The 12788-nt window shown below is 46.6% G+C and overlaps 1 protein-coding gene across 1 annotated transcript; it reads right to left on the reverse strand.

The window, feature by feature from the left end:
* Positions 1–8350: 8350 nt before the first annotated feature.
* Positions 8351–9130, reverse strand: FNDC10 (fibronectin type III domain containing 10). Its single transcript, XM_065421175.1, has one exon. The coding sequence runs from the start codon at positions 9128–9130 to the stop codon at positions 8351–8353; it is 780 nt and encodes a 259-aa protein (XP_065277247.1).
* Between the last annotated feature and the right edge of the window lie 3658 nt (positions 9131–12788).

A 12788-nucleotide genomic window follows, 5' to 3' on the forward strand; every position in this document is an offset into this window, starting at 1 on the left:
CACCAGCCCCATCATATGCAAACACATGAGCCTGCCAAGCAAATAAATGATACAAGCATCTCTTCTGGGGCAAGAGATAAGAGAAGTAATAGTGGGTTCGTTACCGTGTAGGTAGAGAAATACAACTCAGCGCAAGCACTATTAGCGACTAGATAAACTGCGCACACAGGGTTTGGATTGCCTGGTGAAATGGCATTGTGCCCTGCCACTATGGCAGCTCCACCATGATCAGCAGAGAAAAAGTAGGGTCCAGTGGTTACAGGGTCAGCTAAGGACTTGGGAGTCCTGGGTTTAATTCCCTGCACTGCCACAGCCTTCCCAGGTGACCTCAGGCAAGTCACTTAGGCTGAGATTTTTTGAAAGTATTTAGGCACCTAACTTCTATTGTTTTCAATGGGAGTAAGGCACCTAAGTCCCTTTAAAAAGCCGCTCTGGGCCTCAGTTCCAAGTCTGTTAAATGGGCATGATAGCACCGCCCTACCACACAGGGGTGTCATGTGGATAAATACAGTCAAGATTGTGAGGCACTCGGGGCCTGCGGTGCTGGGGGCCAGAGAAGTACCTATAATAGAAGGATCAAACCTCTCCATGTGGATCAAGTCCTAACTGGCTGCTATTACTTATCTGCTAAAGCATCTCAGGCCAGACTCCACACTGAAGTACACTCCACGGAGTGCTACTGGCTTCAGGATGCCTGGCTATGGAGAACCTGAGCCCTGTGCGTGTGAACTGGAGGAAGAATATTGTCTCGGCAGTAAACGTACCCATTGTCACAGGGCAGGGCAGAAAAAGTTCTCAGGAGGCTCAGATATGAATGCAAAATCAGTCGCTGGGTAGTCAAGCTTTAATCCAAACGGACACCAATTTATTAGAACCATCATGGTGGTAATGCCTAGTGGCCCTGACCGAGATTTGGGGCCCCATTGTGCTCGGCGCTGTATACACACACACATAGTAAGGACTGGTCCCTGTAATTAGATGCAGCAGACAAAGGGACTATCATCATCCCCATTTCTCAGATGGGGAACTGGGTCACTGAGGGATTAAGAGACATGCCCAAGGTAGGAGTCTGTGGCAGAACCAGAAACTGCATCAGATGTGACGAGGGCTCCAGGATGGGGCCAAGAAGGGTCTGGTACATCCCGCCACAGCAAGTCTGAGTTCAGTGCCTTAATTACAAGATCGTCCTTCCCTGATCTCGCAACCTCTAGCTGCCTTTCCTTCCATTCTATTTTACAATCAGGAAACAAACAAACAAATCAATAAGTAAAAGCCTACTGGAGTGTCTCTCTGTTTCCCCGGAGCTCCCTGACCTGGGGCCTGGTCAACCAAACCCCCTTCTCTCGACTCAAGGGCTGAATGAGTTAAAGAGGCCCAAAAAGAACAGGAGTACTTGTGGCACCTTAGAAACTAACAAATTGATTTGAGCATAAGCTTTCGTGGGTCCCTCTTTCATCCCCAGTGATAATCTCTCCAGGTCTGAGTTGAGACAGGCTCGGACATTGCAAGGGAAGCTTAAAAAAAACCCACCACCCTGAAAACAGTGCAAAGACTGGATCCGTTTTTCAACTTGGGTGGCCCTCAAAGAGAGAGTGCAAATAACACTGGGGGAAGGAGAGAAGATGCATCTGCTCAGAATTGGCCTATAACAGACCTTACTATAACTGCAGGACTTTTATACAGGAACACGACAAGGTAGCTGTTATCTACCATTCCCTTCCCCACCTCCACCTACCCCCTCTTCTTTCTACAACATTTTGGTGAAAAACAGCCTAGTGGTCTGCAACCCTGCAAGATTACTACTCCAGGTATCCATGGAAGCAAAGTAACAGCCTTCCCTTCACCTCACAGGGAAGCAAAGCAGGTTGAACTTTCCCTTTGATGCAACACAAAACCCAATGTAATTAAAAAAACAACAACAACCCACCTTAGCCTGAAGCTGAGGCCATCTCTGCCTGGGAGTTGAGATGATTCAAAGGCAAAGTCAGTCAGAAAAGTTCCGTTTGCTCACCTTTCCGCAAATACCATTTTTTCTCCCATTTAGCACAAGGGCACAGAGAAAATTTGCTTGCAAGCATAATTCAGCCGCATCCTATTTTAACAGCTGCACACGTGGCCTGCAGACTGCAGGGTATTTGTGTTGAAAATTAGCAGCTAAGCCCTGAGTCCAAACACCCCTTAGACTGCAGCATTTGGATTTTGAACACCCCAGTTGCTAAGGCAGAGACAACACAGCAGAAGCTATTTCCATTTTCCCTCCATAATATTAATATACAATGTAAATCAGCACAGCGCCATTGAAGTCCATGGAATGTGCAGAGATACACCAGCTGAGGATCTAGCCCCAGCTCTTTAGAATATCCTGAAATGGAACAGGATCAATCATACCCCTGCAGCATAAGCTGAGTATTTTGAAGAGACTGGCTAAGAATGCTTAATTTAATTGCCCCATTTTATACAATACAGTTTGTCTGGATCCAATTAATATCAAGGCACATATAAGTAACATCCCCATTATTGCTACACAGGAATTTCCTTATTCATGCTGTAGAAAAAAATCAAAATGATCAATTGCAAATGGGTTATTATTGAACATGTTGTTTTCTTGTTTTGCTTAAAATCATATGCAAAGGGAGAGAATTATCTCATTTTTCCTGCCCCAACGCTGCGATATATTGTCAAGATTTAATCCACTGAAAGCCAATGAGAAGCCATACGATATTGTTTTACACATCCCATCCATAATGCATAGAAATGAATGTAATACTGATAAGATAAACCTTCTGAGAGTTGCAGCAATTCCCGCAACAGGATTAATCCTTTGTAGTACATCTTGTTGCTCTTGTTTCTTACCCCTCCCGCCTAACATGCTGCAGAAATGCAATCCACAAAAGCAGATGTCATTGCTAGAGGGTATCTCTTTATAGGGGGGATAGTGGGGAAGATGTTGTAGCAAGTGCATTTTCCCTACCAGTATCTACCAATGCAGCTTATTTGAAAGTTAAATCTAGGAATTAACTGTTGCTGTTTCTGCTAGAGTAACTGAGATCAGGAGCTGGTTCTGTGAGTACATAGTTTAAAGTAATTTGTGGTTGTAGACGAGGCTTGGGTCTGGAGCTAAGAACGGCTCATTAAAAGGTTAGACTGGGATAGTTTCTATTTAAAAACAAAAGAGGTGTCTATCCTCACACTGATCATTTTGGCTCAGTGGGGCTTCTCACAGGGGAAAGATCAGCACTATCAGATCTGATTGAAGGGCTGGAGTCATTACCTGTATGCTGGATTTACCTATCTAGATAGCAAGCTCTTTGGGGCAGGGATTTTGTTTCTCCCCCTCAGTGTTTGGAAAGCGAGTAGGGGTACTACCACACTCTACATAAATAACAGTTCACTTCACCCACTGCAGAAATTCAGCCACCCTTGGAGTGGGACCTGCACTGGATGAACTACCAGACAGGGCTGTTTTGACCATGTTGTTATTAGTGGGGAAAGTGATTCTGTAGGGAATGTAGTGTGTTCAGAGTCTTTAGCGCATGTATTTAACTCCGCTATTAAAATACGGTAGATAGTGTGATCACCTCTTTACAAAGAAGCTCAAGGAGAAGATATGTGAAAAGAAACTGTGTAATGTTTGTCCCAAACTAGGGTTCATCAATGATGGATGATGAGAAATGAAAATAGTTAATTTTTAATGCTCATATTTTAAACGGCACATAAATCTGAATGGAACATTGAATGTCAAACCGAGTAAGACCTAAATGGATTGGGCCACAGCTTCAGCTGATGTCAATGAGCTTCCTTGATCTCAATGGAACGATGCCAATTTACATCAGCTGAGGATCTGGCCCATTATTTGGAAAATAAAACAGTTGTTAAAGCTGATTCTATTTATTAAAAGCAGGTTAGAAGTCAGATGGTCTGGATTCTAATCCAGGTTCTGCCAGAATAGTTCTGTGTGACCTTGGACAAGTCACTCAATAACCTTTCTGTGCCTCAGTTTCTTCATCTTTAAAATGGAAATAAAAATACTTACAACTGCTTGCAAATCACTTGAGATCCTCAAATGAAGCACCACTGCAATTCTATTATACTGGCCAGAAATCAAACCAAAAATATGCGTGTTGAAAATTCCAGCACAGCTGAGAACATACTTGCTGTACAGCTGAACCACCAGTGTTATTAATTTTTTTGAAAGGAAATATTTTTACAGTTAATTTGCTGAGAAACACAGACAACCAATGCAGCATTATAGGGCCCGATCCAAAGCCCAGCGAAGTCCATGGGTGACTTTCTATTGACCTCACTGGGTTTTGTTTCAGGTTCGTAGACATGTGGGACACTGAACAAGAACAAAGAAAAAGAAAAGGTGTACACAGAAAACCTGTTTGTTAGAGGGGGGAAAAAAATCTTTGTGCAGAAGTGTTATACTGGCAATGTTTTCCATAAGGCACGTGCTTAAAAATTCCATGTGTTTCTACCTGTATAACAAACGATGTTGCAATAATTTTACAGCAAGCAATATAACTAGGACAAGCCTTAGGTGGGTTTATCCACTATGTGAATCAGAAAGGACTTCTAACTCACCTGATCAAAAAAGGTATCAGTCAGAATCTATAACGTTTTTATTATGTTCTTTTAATTCATTAAGGTCAACTCCAAGGTGATACAAGGCTCATTAGTTATACATTTAACTTTCAAGTCTGGCAATTCATGGCAAGATGAAGGACAAGACAGCAACAGCAAATGACAGAAATTGATAGAAATGTACAATATTAGTTCCACTCTACTAATCCTGCCTAGAATTGGCCATAGGGTAGATGCATGCAAAGTCTTCAAAGGAAACTAGCCAAATTCACAGTGGGTTTAAATCCACTGAATTTCAATGAATTTACACAAAGGATGACATGACTCCACTAGGTACAACTTGTCTTAATATTCTTGAACTAATTTCAGATTATTTCACACATTATCTCTCTCTTGGGAAAAACGTGAATGAAATTGTCTGTCAGGGCTCATCCCCCGATTGCAATTATATTTTAAATACTGTCAGGTGGTTTTAAACCAAGGTTCATAGGCAAGAAACTCATGAAGGGAAGAAGTGTAATTTACAGCAAGCTTCTTGTGAGAAGGAAAACATGAAGAAATAATGAAAAAGAGAGGTATTTTTGTCTGACAAAATACAGATCTTCAGCTTCCTGACCACCCTTAAATTATTTCAGTCCTAAGGGAAATAAGTTTGCTTGCTGGATTAAACACACACGGGGGGGGGGGAGGAAGAGAAATGTAGTCTGTATTATGGCTGTGCTCATCTGATTAGTACAAATATTGTATTTTAACAGATTCTAGAGGGTTTCTACATATGCCATCTACTGTACTTACAAGTTTTAGGTCTTCCATACTACCTAAGAAATGCCCATTGGGCATTTACTGATTATAAACATATGTGTTTATTCAGACAAACACTTTAGTTTCATATGTGATCTATTAATAATACGCTGTTACATAAACCCTATTTTCCCCCTACCATTATTTTTTAATGTGACATAATGTTAGATTTTTGTTATACCAGTAAACTATGTGGAGACAATACTAAATAAAAACTAACACAGAAGCTCTAGGAAGGTAATTTACTCTATTTTAAATATATATTTAAAATTCAAGTAATATTCAGCTAGCCTAGGTTTATTTTCCTATTAAATAGACAAAACACTGTGGGAGGTACACATGTTCCAATAACATTTACAACAAGAACAGAAAAGCCAATATAAATGGGTCAAACTTTCAACACTAAGGCACAATATAATGAATACTAGAGTTTAGCTAAAATCCTAGTTTACTATAGCATCGAGTGACTGGATTACAGCTAGTGTTCCTATATTAAAAATACTCAGCTACTACATAACAGAATTCAGAGTTTAGGAGGTGTTACCTTAGTGGAACAAAGGTGTATTGCATTCGTAAAAGATGGGGTAGCAAAGACTAGTCATAGTAGTTATTATTGTGTATTTTTCACACCATTATAATTAAAGCTCAGTTCATGTTTCCATTATGAATCCCAGTCTTAAATTGGCCTTTTTTAAACTGCAGCAGGCAGAAACCCGAGACACATTGGCTAGATCCAATGTTTTTTCTAAAAACATTGTTACTTTTGAAAGGGCCTAGTGCTGTTAAAGCCAAGGACAAAACTCCTGTTGATTTCAATTGGGGCAGGCCTGGGCCCCTGAGTTGTTGAGCTGCTTACCATAAGGCTTGATCCAAAACCCACCGCTGTCAATGGGAGTTTTTCCACTCAGTTCAGTGGACTTTGCATCAGCCCCAGAGTTTAAACTGTATTGATCTACTCTCTTTGGCCAAGTTTCAGGATAGCATTCCAATTCAGGAAAGCAATTAAGCACATCTAAATCAATGGGATTTAAGCACATGCTTCAAGTTAAACATGTGTTTAAGTGCTTTTTTGATTTGAGGCCTCTAAAAATAAGTTAGTTTACTTTTCAAAACTGCAATTTTGCTGGCACTTCATGCAGATTCCTGATTTTTATTTTTAACTCACTGAGATATTTTAAGTTTGAAAACTGGGTATGGCTCAGGCAGAATAGCTGCTTTTTAATTTTTTTTTTTTTTTTTTTTTTTTTTACTAAAAATAGAAAACAAAATTCCAAACCTTTACATGATACACTTGGCAAATTTGCTATTAAAACAAAAAGATCTTGGTATTTTAACAACTAGTCTGCAAATAAAATGAAGGAAAACAACTTCACAAAAAAGATGGTACCTAACAAAATATGTGCTGAAGAACAGGCTTGTATTTCTGAATGCTTTAAATCAGCACTAATTAATATGCCTAATTTTGATCCTATTACTAACTAACTCTATTTTACTGTGAATTTTCCTATGTAACACGACTGCAAAACAATGCAACAATCCAGGTTATGGCACATAGTGTGAGGAATTGGGGCTTTCTTTGTCCCATCTCTTTTATCCTCTTGTGGAATGTTTAGTTCTAAAAATCATAATAAAATGCACACATCAACATTATCTCGAAGGTTGCTTATAACCCAATCTTTCAGGATTCCGTAACAATACGTACTTTTCTATTAGTAATGTCTGCATGACCATGCCCAACCACAATTACATACCTCACAAATATTTCACAGTATAAGTTCTTTATCACAGAACACTGATGTTCAGACACCTGAATGTGTGACTATTTCTCCCCTGCTTCTTTCTAAACACAGTTTTCCTTAGCTATTTAAAACTTCCCTTGGTCTAGTTAAGACTGGTCTATAGAAAGTCCTCTATGGAAAATAATACCGCATACAACTCTAAAGATCTTTGAGTCATACAATGGTACTGAGGTCCCTCAGGTTGCTGCAGATCTGCTCTGGGTGATGGCACTGGTTTCCTCTGGATTTAAGTTGTCCTTGTCACCGCTAACAGGAACAGAAAGGTTATAGGCTTTGGTAACCCTCAGGTGACGCTTTAATCAAAGTCTACCCCCTACAGCACTGTGATCAATATGCATTTTGGAGTTAGCTAGGAAGAGAAGTGTCCATCACTACCCTGGATGGAGAGGGATCCACCATGCCTGAGCTGGGTGGAGGGTTCCAGGCCCCTGGCTGGAGAGGGAGCTCCAGGCCCAGGCTCTAAGGGCGGTTCCACACCCCTGGTTGTAGAGGGCGCTCCAGCCCCCCGCTCTAGAGGCTGGTTCCAGGCCCCTGGCTGGAGAGGGAGCTCCAGGCCCGGGCTCTAGAGGCGGTTCCACCCCCTGGCTCTAGAGCTCCAGGGCAGATTCCAGGCCCCCACCTGCAGAGGGAGCTCCAGCCCCCGGCTCTAGAGGCTGGTTCCAGGCCCGAAGGAGCTCCAGGCCCAGGCTCTAGAGGCGGTTCCACATCCCTGGCTGCAGAGGGCGCTCCAGCCCCGGGCTCTAGAGGCTGGTTCCAGGCCCCTGGCTGGAGAGGGAGCTCCAGGCCCGGGCTCTAGGGGCGGTTCCACACCCCTGACTCTAGAGCAGATTCCAGGCCCCCGCCTGCAGAGGGCGCTCCAGCCCCAGGCTCTAGAGGCCGGTTCCATGCCCCCGCCTGCAGAGGGCGCTCCAGCCCCCAGCTCTAGAGGCAGGTTCCAGGCCCCTGGCTGCAGAGGGCGCTCCAGCCCCCAGCTCTAGAGGCAGGTTCCAGGCCCCTGGCTGCAGAGGGCGCTCCAGCCCCCAGCTCTAGAGGCCGGTTCCAGGCCCCCGCCTGCAGAAGGAGCTCCAGCCCCCGGCTCTAGAGGCTGGTTCCATGCCCCCGCCTGCAGAGGGCGCTCTAGGGCCGGTTCTGGAGCGGTCCCCCCCCGCCGGGGCGGGGCCCCTGCCCTACGTGCCCCTCTTGGGGGCGGCGGCCCGGCCGAAGGCCGGCGGCATGAGGTTCTCGGTGATGTAGGCCACCAGGAGGCAGATGATGACGAGCATGACGCAGATGGAGCCCCCCACGGCCGTCATGGCGATGACGATGTCCTGCATGCTGGCCGGCTCCACGCTGAACTCCACGCACTCGGCACGGGGCGCGCCCGGCCCGCCGGCCCGGTAGAGCGGCTGGAGGCACAGGCGGTAGCGCACGCTGCCGTGCGCGTCGGGCAGCAGGTAGTCCCGGCAGCTGGCCCCCAGCTGGACGCTGTCGCAGTGGAAGCGGGTGTAGGTGCCGTCCCAGGAGCAGTTGAGGGCGAAGCCCCGCAGGTCCCGCCCCGGCCCGCCGGGCGCCCCCCACTGCAGCAGGACGCTGCCGTTGCGCAGCACGTTGGCCACCAGGGCGCGGCCCGGCGAGCGGTGCGCCTTGCAGCTGGGCGGCGGGCACTGGAAGTCCCGGGCCGGGCTCCGGAAGCAGAGGCGGCCGCTGGCCTGGCCCTCGCTGAACACCTTGTACGGGCACCAGGGCGCCGCACCGGAGCTGTTGGCCGGCGGCGAGGCTCTCCGCCGGGGCAGGGCCGGCAGCGGGTCCCAGGCAGCGGCGGCGCTCCCGGCCAGCTCCCCGGAGCCCCTCATCAGCCTGCCCCAGACGTGCCCGGGGCGGCGCTGGCAGAGGCAGAACAGGGCGAGCGACTGCAGCAGCGTGCCCGGGCGGAGCATGCTGGCCGGGCCGGGGGGCGCCCGGGGCATGGAGCGGGGCCGGGCGGGGAGGGGTGGCACCGCAGCCCTAGCAGGCGGGCAGGGACAGCTCACTTCCTCCGGATCCGCGGGGACCAGGCATCCCAGCCAAGCCGGGCGGCCGGGAGCGTCATGCGCCGAGCCCAGACAGGAGCCTCCTCCTGGCGCGCCCGGTCTCCGCCAGCGCCGGCTAAGTTTGCCCCGGGAGTCCCCGGTGCAGGGAGCAGTCGCTGCCTCCTTCTTCCTCCCGGAGCTGAGCGGCGGCAGGCGCCTTTCAGACCCGCCAACTTCCAGCGAAAGGGTTGCGCCGCCCCCGGCTGCCAATGGAGAGCCGGCTCCTGCGTTAACTCTCGCTGGGCTGTGGAGCAGAAACCCGCCTGCCCTGCGCTTTGGCAGAGCGCAAATGGGGAGAGGATGGAGCCAGAAGCCGAAGGGAAAGCGGGTGATTAAACCAGAGCCCAGGCAACGAATAGCTCAGACCCTCCCTCGTCCTGCAGGCAGACACTGAACACTGTCAGGCTTTCAAGACGGGGGAAATAAGGCTCGCTCCTGCCCCCCCCCCAGCCCTCCAGCAACCCCCTCTCCCCCCAAAAGCACCCAATCCCACACCCTTTGAGGCCAATGGAAAGATTCCCCTTAACTTCAACTGGGTTTTAGATCAAACCCACGTGCATTTGGATTAGGGTTGCCAGTTTTGGTCAGACCTATTGCTGGACGTTTCATCACATGACATAAGCTTTAATTAAAGACTCCAGGACAATCCTAAAGGGTTGACACCCTGCATTTGGATCCTATCAACACCCACTGTACTTTATGGAGAGGGATGAAGTCAGGGGCCTCTACCCAAAAGTTCCATCTGTGTTTGACTTTTAAATTATCCATGCACCTGCGCAGTTCTGCCAACAGTAGCAATGAGAGGAGATTTGGACCAGTTTCCTTCCTGTAGATTCAGATCAAGGCTGGATGCCTTTTTAGACAATGTGCTTTAGTCAAACAAGTTACCAGGCCTGATAGAGGGTAACTGGGTGAAAGTCTCTGGCCTTGCTTAGGAATGAGGTTAGAATAGATGACCTAATGGTCCCATCTGGCCCTTAAAATCTACAGAGCAGTGACTGAAATGGGGAGTAATGGAATTCCGTTCCCTTTGGAACAAAGTATCACCATGGATCTGTTTTTCCCGCTTAGTTTTGCCCTCATCCCTTTGCTGCATGTTGTACAGCAGTGGTTCTCAAACTTTTGTACTGGTGACCCCTTACACATAGCAAGCCTCTCATTGCGACCCTTTATAAATTAAAAACACTTTTTTATATATTTACCACCACTATAAATGCTAGAGGCGAAGCAGGGTTTGGGGGGAAGGCTGGCAGCTCATGACCCCCCATGTAATAACCTCACAACCCCCTGAGGGGTCCCAACCCCTAGTTTGAGAATCCCTGTTGTACAGGGTAGGCCCAGTCCAGCTGGCACTTCCTGCCATGTAGCCCAGAGTAATCCCATGGATTGACAGCACTGTACTGGATGGGAAATGTTTCTTTGAGGGCCCTTTTCTAGGGAAAATTGTAGAAAGTTTCCCAGCACTGCTCAGACTCATGCAGCTCCACCAGCATTAGCAACATTGAGAGCTCTGGTGGAGACAGGTTGCAAGGCTGCCAGGTGTTTCTAACACTCCATCACCTAACCCTGCTTGGACCAGACTGATATTGACACAATGTTAAAACAGAAATGCTGTTGGAGGGCCACACAGTAAGTGGATAGCAGGAATAGAACTAGGGTGACCAGATGTCCCGATTTTATAGGGACAGTCCCGATATTTGGGGCTTTTTCTTATATAGGCTCCTATTACTCCCCACCCCGTCCTGATTTTTCACACTTACTATCTGGTTGCCCTAAATAGAACCCAGGTGTCCTGCCCCCCTGGACCAGGCTACGGCAAGGTGAGTGAGTGGTATCTTGGTCATGAAAGTGTTTTTGTCTTGATTTTCTTATAAACTAAAGGTTATGCTTTCAGGTTTAGAATTTCAATCTTATTAAGCATGGCCCTGGGGGCTAGGTAGGGTTTATTGGCCTTTCTGCAGAAGAATGGGGGGGGGGGGACGACTTGAGCATGACATACTGAGTCAGACACAGGCTGGGAGAAAGGCAGTCAGTGGCATGGCTTGGCTACACCCATCATAGCAATTAGAGAAGAAAAAGGACTCGTTAAGGCATTTAGTCCAGTCCCTTGGTAGCTCAGGATACATTTACGCTGCGATAAATGGCCGTGGTTGGCTCCCGTAGCTGGCTCGGGCTGGAGCTGGGTCCTGTCTACACTGCAATAAAATCTATGTGGCACCAAGCTTCAGAGTTCAGGTCAGTTGACTCAGGCTGGCAGGGTTAAAGGCTGCGGGGCTAAAAATTGCAGTGAAGATGCTGGAGCCTGGGTTCTCAGATGCTCCCCTCTCCTGGGGTCTCAGACCCCAGGCCCAAGCCGGAGCCCGAATGTCTACGCTGACATGTCATAGCCCTGAAGCCTGAGGCAGCTGACATGGGCTCTGAGACTCAGTGCTGTGGCACCTTAGAGACTAACAAATTTATTAGAGCATAAGCTTTCGTGGGCTACAACCCACTTCTTCGGATGCATATATATATATATATATATATATATATATATATATATATGCATATATATATTATATATCCGAAAGCTTATGCTCTAATAAATTTGTTAGTCTCTAAGGTGCCACAAGTACTCCTGTTCTTTTTGCGGATACAGACTAACACGGCTGCTACTCTGAAATCAGTGCTGTGGGTTTTTTACCAGTGTACACATACCCCCAGAGAGACTTGTAATCCGAAGCCACTTCCAGTCGCCAGAAGGACTCCTCATCCATTCACTCAGTCTCCTGGGGTCAGCCATTTCCTGCAATACAGAGGGAAAGTGAAGACAACCATTGGTAGGGACATAACACCAGGCACATTTGCTTGACCGCATAATGCTTTCAGAAAGCTCTTGAAAGATTTATGCTGGGAGTGTGTTCCTGCTGCTCTTGCCATTGTCAGAATGCGGAAGCAGGAGATTCCTGAATAAAGGATGATAAAAATACACATGTAACCTCAACTCTTTGAGGATCCTTTGCACAGTTAAAGTGGTGGAAGCTGCTCTAAATCTTGCCTAACCCCAGACCCCACCCAACGCTATCATTTGCTCTAATTGTTTTATAAACAACTGTATAAAGAGTCTTAAGAGGTTTTAAGCAGCAGAGAAGCCGGAAGTTACTATTGTACTTTCCCCTCCTCCACCAGTCAAGGGAGACTATAAATATTGCTGAAGGATAAGATGCTTCATTTTGTTATTGGTTTTTTACTGTGAAATACTTCCTGGTCCAACACTGGCCCGATCATTGCAAAATCTTGCAAGGAAGAATTTTCAAATTACGGTTTGTAGAAAAACTTTATTGTGATCAAGAATATGGTTAATGTTCCCTAATCAAGACTTGAATGTTTTCTTTAGTGGCATTAACTCATTCAGCCCATATCGCTTATAACAGTGACCATTCTCTGAGCCTATGGTATAAGCTGCATAATATTAAATATATAGTGCTGAGAATGTATGGTTTCCTCCTCTTCCTCCCATCCTACACCATTAGTGAATAATGATATGGTCCATATATGGAGATTTATATTACCTCTT

The sequence above is a fragment of the Emys orbicularis genome, chromosome 22 (genome assembly GCF_028017835.1).
Source record: "Emys orbicularis isolate rEmyOrb1 chromosome 22, rEmyOrb1.hap1, whole genome shotgun sequence".
Classification (NCBI taxonomy): domain Eukaryota; kingdom Metazoa; phylum Chordata; order Testudines; family Emydidae; genus Emys; species Emys orbicularis.